At 44.0% G+C, this 16,560-nt stretch overlaps 1 protein-coding gene across 1 annotated transcript in view; it reads right to left on the bottom strand.

Annotated features, from left to right (window-relative positions):
• PAPPA (pappalysin 1) overlaps nt 1–16,560 on the bottom strand; it is a 266,669-nt gene that overhangs the window by 168,209 nt on the left and 81,900 nt on the right. The window contains exon 7 of the mRNA XM_024996354.2: nt 10,463–10,961. Within this exon, the coding sequence (XP_024852122.1) occupies nt 10,463–10,961 (499 nt within the window). The remainder of the gene's footprint in view (nt 1–10,462; nt 10,962–16,560) is intronic.

Here is a 16,560-nt window from a genome sequence, read left to right as displayed (position 1 = left end):
GAGATAAAAGCGCAACTATCTTTTCTGCCTCCAAATCCAGCACTGAACTCTGGAGCTGACCAGGAAACAGTTTCATTCGTGTGTCTGTGCATGTCTGTGTGTTTGTCTTTCACAAATACTCTCCGGCCAGGCCAAGAACAACCCTAATGAAAACCAAACAATAGGAAGAATCATGAACATTTCAGTCTTTATAGTCCCCCAGATTGCATCATGTTCTTGCAAGTCCATTAGCTCAATAGTTTTTCAGGGCACCCCTTGTGAGACTGTATGGATAGGAATCAGCGCCCCCCCCCCCCCCGCCTTTTTTTTTCCAGGGATCAGAGCTAAGGCTCAAAAGCATTGAAAGAATCTGGCCAGGGTTACGCAGCAAGGCCCTTGTGTGCTGGCCTGGGAATCAGATCTCCTGATTCTGAATTCAGCCTCTCCTAAGTCATGTCTGAGGTTCCTGCTTTAACAGACACAACATAAACCCATTAAGTTCTGTCCTGAGGATTCTCATCGGCTCTGAGCACAGACTGAATGGATTTTGTCCACTCCTCTTGCCAATGCCCAGTGTGAGATAAATTCCTCCATTCTTCCCACATCTGTAATTACTCTGACGGCTGTTATTTTCCTTCTCTTTCCTAGTCATTTGTTTTCTTAAAAAATCAGGACTGGGTGCTGTACCACTAAGTCCAGCCCGTCCTGCCGACCCACAGGGAGAATAGCAAATGCACAGAGAAGCAGGTGACATCAGGACACCGCGTGCAACCCAGCTTCACCAACTCATTGTTTTCCAAGGGAGCGCTTGATCCACCCCACCCTGTAATAAAACACTAAATTAAAATCTATTCCTCCATGTCAGGAAATAACATTTCCCTCATTCCAGATACTCAAACCAGAAACCTGGGAGTCATTGGACAGCTCCTTCTCAGAACCCTTGAGGCCAATACATCGCCAAGTCCTGTTGGTTCTACATTGTAAGCATTCCTCCAATTCATCCGCTTCTCCTGCGAATAATCATCTCTGGCTTGCACTTTAGCAATAGTCTCTAAATGGATTTTCTCACCCTTCCTCAACCCTTTCTTCACGAAGTACCAAAAGCAATTTTATAAAAATACAGATCTGATGGGTTTAGCCCTCCACTTCCCAGTGAACAAATCCAAACTCCATAACATAACCTCCCTTCACCATCCTGCCTTTGCTTGCATCTCCAGTCTTGTCTTCTGTATATCCCCCCTTAGTTTAAGAGGGAATTATGCTCTATTATAACCTCTCACAATAATAATCTTCAGTCTGTAATTATATTTTTATTTGGGCTATTATTCAGACCAGCCTTCCTATCCAATTATAAGATTCAGAATTATAGTGCCAGCGTGGAGATTAACATGCAGAAGACACTTCATATTAAAAGGCTGACTAAATGAATGAATATGCTTATCAACGGAGGCTTGAGTTCAACACTTAATTTCGATTGAGTCTTACTATCTGTTGTAGAGACACTAGAATGACGACCTGGTTTAAAAGTCAAGTAATGCATCAGACTGATCCATAGATGAGTGATCTCAATGGTGTTAGCACCAAACGGGGGCTCTTCACACTTTCAAAATCACGAGGGAACTTACGGACAGACAGCACTTCTATGGCTGCTGCTGATCCTGGCGATCTGGTGATTTTGCTAAACGCTTTTGCTTACCCTAATGTTCCCAGAGCCCGTATTTCATGCTGAGAGGTACTTGGCCTAAGACGGATGAGAGGGAGTTGTAGGTGGGTAATGCCCAGCTTCCAGAAATAGAGGAAGATTGTGCTGACTATGTACACTGCTAGCCTGAGCTAGGAACAGAGGCATTTGTTCTGGGTTTGTAGAAATAGCTACCAATCCTGATGCTCTCCTCTGTCCCAGTGGACAGAACATCAGAATGCAGGCAAGGCATGCATTTCAGCAACAGCTTCTTGGAAACCATGCTGGTCTGACCATGACCACACTTTGTCAAGCCTCCTTTTTCTCATCTGCTTAAATGTTCAAAAATTAGATGGAAAAGAAGTTATCTTGTGTGTGTTTATTCTCTCGCTTCTTGGAAACAAGAAAAACTAGTTTTAACAGCTACTTTCTCCATTCATCAAGATATCACCTTATCCTTTTTCTGTCATAACAATGATTACGCTCTATAGTTTGCCAGGCACGTCTGTTAGGGTCAGGCAAGGAGATGTAAAACTTGACTCTAGCATCTATTAACTGGAAGGCCTTAAATGAATAACTGAATGACTTTATTGTTTTGAGTCTGACCTTACAAATCTAAAAATAAACCATACGGATAGCTATATCTCATTGGTGGGCTTATAAAAAATACTAAGCATATATGAAGTATTTCCTGGGGGTTTCCTTGGTGGCTCAGATGGTAAAGAGCCTGCCTGCAATGTGGGAGATCCAGGTTCGATTCCTAGGTCAGAAAGAGCCCCTGGAGAAGGAAATGGCAACCCGCTCCAGTATTCTTGCCTGGATAATCCCATGGACAGAGGAGTTTGGTGGCTACAATCCACGGGTCACAAAGAGTTGGACATGACTGAGCATATATGAAGTATATTCTACATGGTAATTACTAGGAGTCGTGAAGCTAGTACTACCGGTAACCGACGATACCTGCATATGTAATGGTGGTTAACAGAGAGACTAAATTTAGACTCCGCTGAGGTCAGAACCTGGGTTGATTTTTATTAAAGGTGGCATGGTTCCCATCCAAGGGGCATTTGAGAAAGATACCAATGAATATATGATTTCTAAGAGTAACTCCTTCCTAAATGCTAGTTCATCCTTGACTACCCGTTTTACCCTAGATTCCGAGAACACTGATGGATATGCAAGTGGGCTGACATTAAAATCCCAATTTAGCAGCTAGGAAAACCAACATATGATAAGATTAACAATCAGACAGCACTTAAACATGTCAACGGACAAGTCACAGAAGAGGAGATGCAAAGCCAGTCAATATTTGACAAGATGCTCAATCATAGCAACACCAATGAAAAGTCATGTTTTACCCATCCAATGGGCACTTCCATTTGTTGAGTAGTCGTGACCATGAGTACAGTTAAATAACCTGTGGCACATTCCTACTGTGGAATATTATTTAGCAGTTAAAAGGAATAAAGTAGATTTAAGGATCAAAGTGGATAGACAGGCCAGATGACTACATCCCCTCCTCCAAACTCTACATGAGATCTGAGATTGAGCGTGCTCTTGGGCCAGGAAGCACATTCGATCTGTCCATTCATCCACTCAATCCTTCATTTGTTTATGTATGTATCAACTTTTGATGAGCATCCGTTTTCCAACCATCCATCCTACGGCAAACTTCTTCAATAATCAACTCTTAGCTCTTTTAGGTCTCAACTTAGACAGATACAACTTCTTCCAAGTGAAAGAGAAGTGAAGTCGCTCAGTCATGTCCAACTCTTTGTGATCCCATGGACTGTAGCCTACCAGGCTTCTCTGTCCATGGGATTTTCCACGCAAGAGTACTGGAGTGGGGTGCCATTTCCTTCTCCAGGGGATCTTCCTGACCCAGGGATCGAACCCGGGTCTCCTGCATTGCAGGGAGACGCTTTACCCTCTGAGCCACCAGGGAAGCCCGCAAGAAACCTTCTTCCAAGAAACCTTCCTAAATCATCTCAAGCTGGGTTAGAGACCCTTCTTGCATTTTATATCACCTTCTTATGCTCCTCACCCCACACACTTTTCATGCTGCAGCATAATCACCTGATTTTTTTTTCCTGTTTCCCCTTTTAAACTGTGTGCTCATAAGGCCAGGCATCAGGGCTCTCTAGTTCAAGTGTAGAGGATAGCACAGAGCAAGACACCTAGTAAATATCTGTGAATATAGGAGTCATTACCAAACACGATTGAATTACTGATTTTCACCATTTGGTTGATGAATGAAAGAAAAAAAAGGAACAATTATAAGAACAAAGAACACATGACTAAGTGATGTACAGAAAGAGCCAGGAAAAGAAATGGCCCTAAGAAAAACCATGAAGTGGTGACTCAGCTGAGAGCCACAGAAACAGCATGAAAGAGCCACCTGTTTCAGGTGGCCCTGGTTTGGCCTAACATTTCCCAATCCTTGACGTTTAATATGGCATCACATGTCAATCTTATGGCTAAGATCTGGAGGCAAGAAACTCGTCTCTGAGAGGTCTCACTTTGCGCTACTGCTGACTCATTCTTCACTCACTTACCCAACAAGCATTCATGGAACCCTGACTCTGTTACAAATAAGCATGTTAAATTTTGCACTTAAGAATCTGAACCAGGTAAGAGGAATAAACATACACAGCTAAAGATAAGATACGTCCGACAGTGATCAAAGACCAAGGATCACGTTACAAGACGTTTCTGTTCCAAACAGGGTAGAGTCTCAATGACGACAGGTCACCCAGCCTTTACTATAAGTCACGATGAGACCCTTCTGATCTCTGTTCAAATATCACCTTATCACAGAGGACTTGCCTGACAACCTATCTAAAAATCACTATATTCTAACCAACTGGGGTACTCTGTAATGCTCCCTGGTTTGTCTCTTCCAACTACATCACAGGGATCAAGTAAAAGTAAGGGTCCTCTCTGCTCTATTCACTACTGCACTGCTAGTGCCTTGAAGGTGCCTGGGTTCATGATGGGAATCAACAAATATACTCCCAGAAAATGAACTAATGAGTGAACTATAAAGTTTCTGAGCTTATCGATGGGGTTTCTGAATATGTGGAATCCAGAGAAAGAGACTTAGGGTTTGATTTGTGAAATGTGGACTCATATTCACAACAATTTCCACCGAGATCACATGGAATATATCCTTCCTTTGCTGTGCCATGCTGTCCTTAGTCGTTCTGTTGTGTCCAGCTCTTTGCGATCCTATGGACTGTAGCCCACCAGGCTCCTCTGTCCATGGGGATTCTCCAGGCAAGAATACTGGAGTGGGTTGCCATGTCCTCCTCCAGAGGATCTTCCCAACCCAGGGATTGAAACCAGGTCTCCTGCGTTGCAGGCAGATACTTTACCATCTAAGCCACCAGGGAAGCCCATGAATACTGGAGTGGGTAGCCTATTCCTTTTCCAGGGGATCTTCCCTACCCAAAATCAAACCAGGGTCTCCTGCGTTGCAGGTGGATTCTTTACCAGGTGAGTTACCAGGAAAGTTCATACTTCCCTTATTATTATTCATTTACTCCAAGACTTATATTGAGAATACCAAGGATGTGAGGTGAAATAGAGATTGTGTTGGCACCTTAATAGGTCTGAATATGAAAGAATTGATAGATTAATTAATTTGGACAGACAAATAAGCTGGTGGGGAGAAACAACTTTTGAGAATATTTCTAGCTCTAAATCAATGATTCTAAGAACAGAGAGGTACAACCAAAGTAGGCAACAGACAAATTTGTTCAACTAGAGAATGAATAATTAATAGCACTAGCATTGAAGTTGATGGAACTCCGTGCAAACCCCAGCAATGGTTACACTGTTTGATAGCTGTGTAGACTTTGAGTTTTAGGCTCTGATCTGTAATTTGGGGTATAGGACCACCTACTTTGTGGAGTTGTGCAGATTAAGTCAAATAAGATCGCCTAAGCAAAGACTTTAGTATATGTGTTTGACATATAGTAGCTACTTAGTAAATTGCCACTTCTCCATTTCTCTTCAACTGCTAAACCCCTTCCCATTCTTTATTCAAGAATTATTCAAAAATATTTACTGAATGCCAACTTTGTGCCTGGAATTGTTCTAGGCATGTGGACCACACCAGTGGATAAAGAGGCAAAAATCCAGTCCTCAAGGAGTTTATATTCCTCAGTTACAGCTCAGTTCTTCCAAGTTTGGGTTAGAAACCACTGAATTGACAATGGATGGATGAACAGATAAACTGATGAATAATGAACGTGAGCTGCTATCTGCTGTTCCTGGTTTGCTTTATATCTCACTTTCTCCAAGCCAAAAAGGTTTAGTTTTATCCAGAGTCTTTATTTATTAGAGACAACTGGAGATTCAATACAGACCCAAGGAGCATGGTGCCCAGTGCAGAAGGCTTGACAGTCAAGTTAGAAACAGAAGTATCCTCACTCCTTCCCAGCCAGACACAAAAAGACCTGGCCATGTATTTCGTGTTGCTCGACTCCAAGAGCAGGTCTCAGGAACGGTCTGTGGGCTGGTAGCCTGTGAATTGTAATCCTGTCTTCTGCTTTCTGTATCTTGAACTTCAGCCAGCTTAGATATAGGTCTGAGCTCTAAAATTCTGCCTCTGAGTTATTACAGCAGGTGGAGTATTGTGGTTGAGAAGGTGAGATTTGGAATTAGACCTGGGTTTTAAACTTGACTCTGACATTACCAGGCTTCCCTGGTGGTTCATTGGTAACAAATCTGCCTGCTAATGCAGGAGACACGAGTTCTGATCCCTGATTGGGAAGATCCCCTGGAGGAGGAAATGGCAACCCACTCCAGTATTCCTGCCTGGGAAATCCCATGGCCAGAGGAGCCTGCTGGGCTATAGCAAAAGAGTCGGACACGACTGAGCGACTAAACAAACACAACTACTCCCATTACCAGCTGTATTAGGTTGGATAATTCACTCTTCTGAGCTTTAGCCTTTTTCTCTGAGCTTTACCTGCCTCATAAATACGTGAAAGGCACTTAAAGCAGAGTCAACATTCAGTAAGTGGTTATTAGATTATTATCGTTACCATTACCAAAAACTACACCTTTCACTGGGACATGCAGAACCAGTGAGGTCCATGCTGGGTACTGAGTCAGAGATAAACAGTCTCTGCCGAGTCCCTTTTACTATTAAAAAACAACCAACCAAAGAGAACGAATCACCTAAGAACAACTCCTATCCACAGAGAAAAGCTTTATATGTTGTCCCCTCACTTTACAGGCAGGAAAAAAATAAACAAAGGTGAAGCAACGTGCCTTCACGTCACATAGTGAGTTAGGAGCGGAGTCAGCACGGGTCCCCTTTTCCTCTGTCAGTCTCAGACCTCACTTAATGGAGAGCTTCCACTTACGGGAGACAGTCTGCAGTTCTGCCTCGCGCTGGCCAAGAGCAATCAGTCTACGAGCAGCGCCCATCGGGTAAGCACAGAAGCCTCTCCCTTCATCAATGTCATACCTTGGGAAACTATCTGCAGTATAGATAACAGAAAGAATAAATATTTTTGTTGAGAGAAAAAAATGAAGACAAAGGTCAAAGGGAATCATGTAATGGGTTGAGTCAGGGAAGAAAAAGAAAGCATTTTTTCTCTCCCTCCTCTTTTTCTCCAAAACAGTCTTTATATAGAACTTGTCTAAGAGCCAATTTATTTGATATGGAAAAAATGTGAAAGCAGTGAAACACACACACACACACACACACACACAAAGAGGTATTTGTGTTGGAGTTTAGAACTCGAATTACCAAGAGATAAAGGAGTTGAAATAGTAGGTTGACTTGGAACGATATTTTATTTTTTCAGAGTCTCAGAGAACTTTCAAGTCAGGAAACGGAACCCGGCCCAGCCCAGGTCTCCAATAAATTCCTTGGGACTCGAGAAAGACAAAGAGGAAAAGGTCAATGAAGGACTCAGTCTAGCCCTTGTGCCTGCAACATAGTCGGGGCCAAAGACACGTTTGTTGAGGATGAAGGGGCAAATGGTACACAGTCTGGACCTGAAGAGTGGTGATTTGGGAGCAAATCGGCCTAGGACTTGGCATTTTTACCAAGCAGTTAAGGTCTTCAGCAATACAGTGTGAGTGTCTAAGGAAAGAGGACCGAGTCATCTCTGAAATCTACGGCTCCCAGCACAGACTATGGCACCTCGAATGTTCTCAGTACATACTTGTAAATTGAATGAGCAGTCAGTCGTGTGAGTAAAGAGAACTGGGAGCTTCCTGGGGCTTAGAGATCAGTGAGAATAATAACTAGTAAACTTCAAACAGCATCAGAATCATCTGGAGATGTCCTGTATGCAGAGTTTCTTAGTCAGCAGTCTGGGCTGGGGCCTAAGAACCTGCCCTTTCTAAATTCTCAGATCCTGTTGATGCTGCTGGTCTGGGCCACACTTCAAGAGCCTGCTTTGGTGCAGAGGTTCTTAAACTTGGCTGCAAGTTAGAATCAACCAGTGAGATGTTAAAGGCCTAAGGGTTATGCCTCATTTTCCTACTAAATAAATATCTGGGGCAGGACCAGGAGGAAGGAGGAGATGGGGATGTAAATGAGCTGGAGATGATTTTCAAATCCTTAAGTTTTGTAATGTGCAACTCAGTCTGAGAATCCCTCATCTAGTACAACCTCCTCCTCATGGATGTAAGGCCTCTGAGGTCCAGAAAGAGTAAGTGACTAGTCTAAGAACATACAGCAAGTTAGTGGCTTAGCTGAGAAGAGAACTTCCAGTGTTTTTACTTCTTTAGTGCAATCTACCATCCTGTACTTATCAACCCATGCTAGCTCTTACAGGCTCACAACTCCAGGCTAAAAAAAAAAAAAAAAAAAGAGCTGTGTCTAAGTTGAGGTTTTAAGACATCTATTATTTCTTCTCTTCCTTGTTTTATACAGAAATGTTAAGTGGATGCATATTTATAGAATGTTACCATTCTAGACAAGTGAGGAGATGGAAGAGATGGGGTTATGGAGGATTCTCAAGGCAAGACGGTCTTTTAAGTACATCCTCAAACACAAACCAAGGGCTCCCTCTCAGTTCTTAAACAGATGTTCTTCATCTCTGAGTCAATGAACGGGCAAGGGTTTGCTTGCAATGTGCACGTTAATTGCCGGCCTTGTAAAAGGAAGTGCTGGTAAAGTGTCTGAAAGTGGTTCTGTCTCTTAAAGAGATTAAAAGTTTCCTCCAGAACTTGGTTTCTATTAATAACTGGCTTAGCACATATTTTCAAACAGACAGAGCAGAGATTGTGTCTTATATCATCTTAGAACCAAAGAAAGTGCAACAAAAGGCCCATAGTTACCATCGACTTCAACATTTTCATCAGACAGAGAGTAAATCAAAACTCAAAGAGATTGACTGATTTATCTAGCATGAGTAAGTGGAACAGCTGGGGCTAGACACAAGGTGTCTGACTCCTGAGCTATTGTTCTTTTCAGTTCTCAAAATGTTCCCTATCTATGTCACTTGTACATAGAAGAGGTGAGGTTCAACAGATGTGACTTCATAGACTCTTCATAGACTTCATATCCACACTAGGTGAGGCTAAGGCTCCCTCATTTGTTAAATTAAAGCAGAACTTGGAATCACATCTTTAATTAAACAGTGGTTAAGTGCACTGGCTTTGGAGCCAGGATGAATTCCAATCCTGATCTCACCACTTCCTAAGTATGTGATCTTGGACAAGTGACTTCACATCTCTAAGCTACAGTTTCCTTCTGTAAAATGAGAAGGAGACTAAGGCTGTGGTTGTGGAGAGGATGAAATAAGTCAGAGATGCAAAGACAGTAACCCATGGCTTGGCAGAGAGGAAAAGCACTCATGGCTTCATAATAAGGTGGTGCCTGTCATGAAACATAAATCCTTAGGATATTTAAGGAAGAAGTGATAGAGAGATGACTTGAGAAAGGAATATTAAGAACAAACATTATCTCACATCCAAGCAACGAGTACCCAAAAAGAATCATGGAGACCTAGAGCTGCGAGGGCGCCGAAGAATCAAATGGGTATGAACCTCTCTTCTTCATTGGAAAACAAAGACGGTTACTGGTTATGCTCACCTGCCATCATTATCCCACTCCAGTACTCTTGCCTGGAAAATCCCATGGATGGAGGAGCCTGGTGGGCTTGCAGTCCATGGGGTCGCTAAGAGTAGGACATGACTGAGCGACTTCACTTTCACTTTTCACTTTCATGCATTGGAGAAGGAAATGGCAACCCACTCCAGTGTTCTTGCCTGGAGAATCCCAGAGACAGGGGAGCCTGGTGGGCTGCCGTCTATGGGGTCACACAGAGTCGGACACAACTGACATGACTTAGCAGCAGCAGCAGCCATCATTATTTTTAAGCAAACATTTGAGAACATGCCCAGTTCCCAGCCAACCTGCTGTAACTTCACCCTTTCCTCAAAAGGCAACCACAGTGCAAGAATACACTTCCATGTAATCCAAAAAGGAGATCATTAGCAAACTCCAGTTCTTGTATTTTCATTACTAATAAATGACTTTCTTGCTAATCTCATCCAGCCTCCTTCATTTCACTGTTGGGAAAAGTAAGCTACAGAGAGGTCAGAGAGGCTTAGAGTCCCAGGTTAGACCTGCCACCAGCATTCAGGACTCATGGTTCTTGGTCTGCTGTTCTTCCCACCATATCAACTCACCCAACGCCAGGTGACAAATCCCCAGAGGTGAGTCTGTGATCACCCTCCTTCCAGTGCAGGACACTCTGACCCTCCTCACATCCCTCTGCAACCCCCCGCCCCTACCTGATCATCTCCCTGTCCAGAGAGCACACTTACGTGTCTGTGAACCTTCTACTGAAGTGCAGGGTGGAGGCCACGTCCACCTGGAGAGGAGGATCCCGGACCACCTTGTACTGCAGCGGCTTACACTCCAGGCAGAGTGGGCTGTCTGCCACGGAGGTCAGCATGGCCGCATCAATCTCCAGGTGCTCATCCAACGTGTAGATCTGGACGCCATACACCTCCTCTCCCACATCCTGGAGCTTGATGGTCAGTGGGACATCACAGAAGACGTTCTGAGGCCCCAGGGAGATGTTATTCCCACTGACACCCAAGAGTTTGATGTCATTGACAGCCCCACTAGAGTCCCAGTCAGTGGAGACAAAGGTCACCCAGACGGTCAAAGACTCAGGAACCAAGGGGTAGCGGAATCTCAGGTCAAGGTGGCAGCCCTGGGGCTCAGGGCAGGCTGGAGGGACCGTGTGTGGGTTGACGGCTGAATTGGGGCTCCAGGTGCGGACGCTGGACTTACAGGGCTGCTCAACATCTGGATGACCTGTGGACAAGAGATGAGGATATGAGCTCTGAAAGTCCTCAGAGTTTCCTGCAGCCCTCAGGAGATACTGGCCAGACTAGGACACAGAGGGAAGGTAAAAAGACAGGGAAGATTCTCAGTGTCTTGGTGAATCTGCTGTGCTCACAGCACTTCTGCTCACTCCTACCCCAGTGACGTGGATCTGAACGAACTGAATCACGAGACGTTTGGTCAAAATTACCTTCAAATAAGTTGCTTACAATGGAGTTGCTGCCCAAACTATCCTTCCTCGTCTCTCACTTGATGGAAAGAAAGAAGGGATGCATGCTAAACACCCACTATGTCCTCTGAACCAGTTTAATTCTTGCAAGGACTCATTTCTGAGGTGAGGCCACCAAGGCTTAGAGATGTGGCGTGAACTAACCAGAGTCTCACAGCTTGATGTGTAAAAGTCAGCACTAGAGCCTAGCTCTGTCTCATCCTGCAGCTCCTCGTTCTCCAGACTGAACGTGAGAGCCACTAACATAAACTAGACTCCCTCTGGTACAACCTGCTTATAAGGACAGAAGGGCCAGAAACCTCCAGCGAAGAGGAGGTGAGTTATGATAGCTTCCGCCTCTTGGGCTGAGTTTCCGTGGAGGAAACTGTCTAGAACCCTGAATGACAGAGCTGGAACGCAGCCCTGGAGCCATCTTATCTCTTGCCTCCCCTCTTCTACATGAGGTCATTCCATGCCACGGAGCTTCTCTGAGCCCTGTCCAGCTGGACTCAGGGAGGGGAGGGCTGCTTGGGAAGGGGGAGAAGGAAGGAGAGAGTCTTCCAGTCTTTCCCCAGGGAGACGATGCCTCATCCCCACTGATCTCAGCCTGAGCAGTGACTTCTGAATTTTTCTCGGCTGAGATCATTAGTCCTAGACCCTCAGAGAACTCTCCTTTGCACTGCTGAGAAAAGTAATCAGGACTCAGTGCAATGACTGGCTTTGATTTATGTAAGGGTGTCTAGCAAGAGATACACGTCAGCTGGTGAGGGGAGGATGGGAGATCTCAGGTTGTCCTGTGAGCCACATTCTTTTTTTCCCCCTTTAAATCAGTGGTTGATAGGGGTGGAGGGGCTGGATATTTCAAAAGCAAAAGGGGGAAAAAGAAAACATCAATCTTAGCCTGAAAATGCTTTATGATAATGTTACAGATAATAGGAATCATCACAATATGAAAACTAGAAACTGATTTTGGGTGGAAAAGCCATTCCAGTGAAAGTTGTTAAGTATCTCCAATCGCCTTGCCTCTGCCCAGCCAAGGGAGTAAGAGATGATGTCCAGGGGAGATGAGAAAGAGAAGAGAAAAAGAGGAGCGAGAATGGGCAAGGGAGGCAGGGGAGGGGCCAAGGACAAGGAAAATTGAAAAGACTCTTTAGATACAACACATCAGAACAAGAAGAGATGGATACAGCTACAAGGTTCCCTCCACCTTTCCTTGGCCAACTTCATTTATTACCTGTGGCAAATGCTGGATAGAAGAGACCAGCTGTTCAAGTCAAAGGCACAAATAAGGCTGAAGTCTTTCTTTCTGTCAATTCTCCAACCCAAAGAGCTCCTGAATCCTTTTGACTTTGTGGGTCTTTTGGTACTTATGTAGCACTTAATCATTCAAAAAGCCTTATCAAGGGCAGTGTTTCAATGCATACAAAGCACATTCCTTAGCCATTAATGTATTCACCTGATTCTCAGCAAAATCCTATAAGATGGTTGTCATTTTGCTTCTGTTTGGCAGCTCTGTTTTCCTCAGTTGCCACCTCAGTGATTTATACAGTGCCTGCCCAGCAACAGGGAGCACAGCGCACACTCGATAGATATTTAAGTGAAGACTCTCCTAGTGCGTTCATATGGAGTTAAAGAAGTGAAGCGTCCACAGACTATGAGAGCCTGCTATGTAATGGTATGTTCCAGGTGAGCACCCCCGCTGTCCCTCACCATGCATTCTCCTGGAGCTGACAAGGAATGGAGAGATCTTTCTCCCTTCCTTGGAGAAAATGACTTTCAGTGGTGGGAAGCCACAGGAGAGCAAAGATGACAAATCTGTTTGGCTCCGATTTTCATCCCTGGTTTCTTGTTAATCAACAGAGAGACCAAATGCTTTCCAAAGGATAAGAAACTAAGCTTGATCATTATGCTCAAGTAAGTCAATAGGACTAGAAATATTAGCAAAGTGTGAGCTTGTCTGGTTATCAGAACAAACTTTTAGATGTAAAAAAAAAAAAAGAGTTTCAAGGGGCACTGAGTCCCTTTAATAGCACCAGGCTTCACACACTGACCATCCTCTGTGTGCTGGGCACTGTGCCAAGCATGTTACATGCCTCAACTCTTTTCATCCTGCCAATAAGTCTATGACGTTGGTCTTATGAAACTCATTTTACGGAAGAGGAAACAGAGCCTCAGATGTTAAGTAATTCCATGGTGGGCAGCAGAATACTTGTGATGCTGTGGGTCCAGAGAGCATGCCAAACTTTGAAGGAATAAACATGGGTTACAATATCAATTATACAGCTTCTCACCATACTACCTACTCTAACGATGTCTACCCCACAAGGGGTTCTATAAAACTCAAATGGGATGAGATAGTTAATAGACGAACATATTCACAAAGACATTAGCTCTGCTTTGACACATAAGGGAGAATTAACAAGTGAAAGCCTGGGAAGAGGAGTTATTCCAAGCAAAGAGAACAGTTCATAGAGAAAGTGAAATAAGATGATTGTGGTTTTGAGTAAGTGGTAAGGCCGGCAAAATAAGCTGAGCCCAGATTATGAAGGGTTTTGTGTGTCACTTTAAGGAAACTGAACTTCATGCTAAGACAGCTGGGGAGTTAGTGAAGACTTTCAAGCAAGCAAATGAAGGTTGTCTTTCAGAAAAATCAACATTTAGAGTCATAGATACTCTCCATCTATCCATCTATCCATCCATTCATCTACCTTTCCACCCATCCATCCATCCATTGGTCCCCGCCCCCCCCATCCATCCATCCAGAGAATGGCTGCCTCTGTCTGTGTCCAGGGCTAGGTTATAGTCCCTGGAAGAACAGGTTTTGCAGACATGGTCTCTGTTCTCATGGAGCTTCCAGTCTAATGGAATCAGTTAACAAAATACTGTATCAGTGCAGATAATACACAACTCTTGCCTGTACCAAGGGAACATGAGAGGCAAGGAGGACAAATCAGAGTCCCTAAGGAGGAAAAATGAACACACCCAGGAGACTGATAAGCTGGGTGGTGACAAATTTGGGAGAAAGGTTGAGAAAAGGAAAGGGAAGGAAAGGTGGGGAGGAGGAGGATAGATAGGGAAGGGGAAAAGAGGGAAAGGAATGGGAGGGAGGGTAGAAGGGAAGGAAGGGGAAAGGAAAGAAAGGAAGGGGCAAGGAACAAAAGTACTTCGGAACTGTTACTTCATTACAAGTACATACCTTTTTTATATGAAAAGTCACATGTTTATATAAGCTATCCACTAGAGATCAGGCAATATATGTGTGTGAAATATATTTATACAAACCCACACTGATTTAAATTTACATTTATGACAATCTGTACAGATGTCTATTATATATCTTTGTGTATATACACTGCAGCTCTTGACACAAATACTGTTTATAAAAACTCGGTGCCAAGTTTTTTCTAGATGTATACTTCAGCACACCTGAAATATTCTGGGCACAAAAATGGGGAAAAGATTCACACAAGTAAGAAAAAAATGAAAACAGCCAGTGCCAATTGTTACCCTCTCACGGAAAACCCAGCAGTTGCCATGTGTTATATGCTTGCATAAGTGATCTAAACTGAGATTTGAGTCAATCAGATCTAGCTATCTGATTCCTGAGCTACGAGCGTGTCGTGGTATTGAATATCTCAGAAAATATTCATCTGTGAAGTACAGTGTTTGCTCAAGAGAAGGGAAAATAGGGTTTCTTTTTGGTACAACCACATTCTGTGGCCAAAGGCAAGAATTTCTGTGATTATATTTTTCCTGAAGTTCATAAGATGGAGTTAGTGGAACATAGTGAATATGCCATAAATATTTGTTAAGTGAAGAATTTTCTATCTTGTTAATGTGGAGTTAAAACTATGAGGTTGTGGCTCTGTGGAATATCCTAGCTGGAAAGGACATTCTGTTGATAAGATGCTATCTTCAGAGAATCATAGTGACTCACTCAAGGGCACAGAGCTCATTGATGGCCAGGCTCAGACCAAAACCCCAACCCCATCATCCTCCCCACACCCATGCTCTTTCCCCTACCCCAAAGATACGTCTGGCATCGCTCACAGATTGGGGAGTTTTATGTTAGTTTGGGAAGTCCAAAAACTTAAACACGCAAAGATAAATAGGATGAAAATGAGTTGAGAAAAACATTGCAGAGCTTGGCTCATGGAAAAGTTTATTTCTTCAAGAATATGAAAAGGGTCTGAGCCAAATGGATCACAGAGCCTGTAATAGGATGCTCTAAAAAAAGAACAGTGTCTTTTCCTGGCCTGCGTGCACTAAATTTGCATATCCTAAAGGAAAACCCAGGGCTGCTGGGTTTTCTTGGAGGCCTCAGTCGACTCTGGGTACAGGGGAGGTGGTTCAACACTTCAGTGGGATTCTGCTCCGCAACTCCTGCTTTAAGAGGGTCAGGGATGAACCAGGAGCAGACCTAACCAATTGATAGTTTGGTTGGATGGTGGCGTGGGATGCAGGGAATTGTTTCATTCATTCAAGTGGTAGAACAAACTGAGATGATTTTAGCCAGAAAAGTCTCAGGGTAGAGTCTTGCTACTTCCTTCACCCAGTGTGCACGTGTGCACGCTCAGTCGTGTCTGATTCTTTGCAACACCATGGACTGTAGTACACCAGGCTCCTCGGCGCATGGAGTTTCCCAGGCAAGAATACTGGAGTGCATTGCTATTTCCTACACCTGGGGATCTTTCTAACCCATGGATCAAACTCACACGTCTTGCTTGCTCTGCACTGACAGGTAGAACTCTTTACCACTATGCCACCTGGGAAGCCCCACCGTCCTCCCAAAACAGCCACTGAGATGCACCCTTCTCCCCTCTCCCCAAACCCCACCCCAGGTCTACTCAACCCCCAACCTCCTCATCACAGAGCAGACCAGGTGATCTTTCATAACAGGCACATCTCACCATCTCCCAGACCCCTGCCAAGGCACGTGGCATCTCCTTACGACCCTCAGAAGAGTCCAAACCCATCCTCATCTGGTCATTACACATCTCACCCCAGCTCAACTGCTTCCTAGTCTATACCTTTCTCTCCATACCCATTTAAGTTCCTACTCCATTACTGAAGAGCTTTTGTTCTTGTACATAGTATCTATGTCATTACCATATAGTGGATTAAAACTAAGAGGCTTTAAAACACAGGAACACATACGCATGCATCCCGTTAGCTATCTAAGCAGTATGACATCACGTGCCATGCAGTCGCTGGGAAGCACCACTGGACACTCAGGAGAGAAAGTGAGTGAAAAAGGTAAACTGTGTCATAGTATTATTATGAAAATATCTTTTCCTTGGAGGACACACGAAGAAGCCTTAGGAGGCCCTTAAGTCTCCAGATCACACTAAAATGACCAGT

This window comes from Bos taurus, chromosome 8 (genome assembly GCF_002263795.3).
Source record: "Bos taurus isolate L1 Dominette 01449 registration number 42190680 breed Hereford chromosome 8, ARS-UCD2.0, whole genome shotgun sequence".
Taxonomy (NCBI): domain Eukaryota; kingdom Metazoa; phylum Chordata; class Mammalia; order Artiodactyla; family Bovidae; genus Bos; species Bos taurus.
The sequence above is the reverse complement of the archived record's forward strand: the minus strand, read 5'-3'. Positions and strand labels throughout refer to the sequence as shown.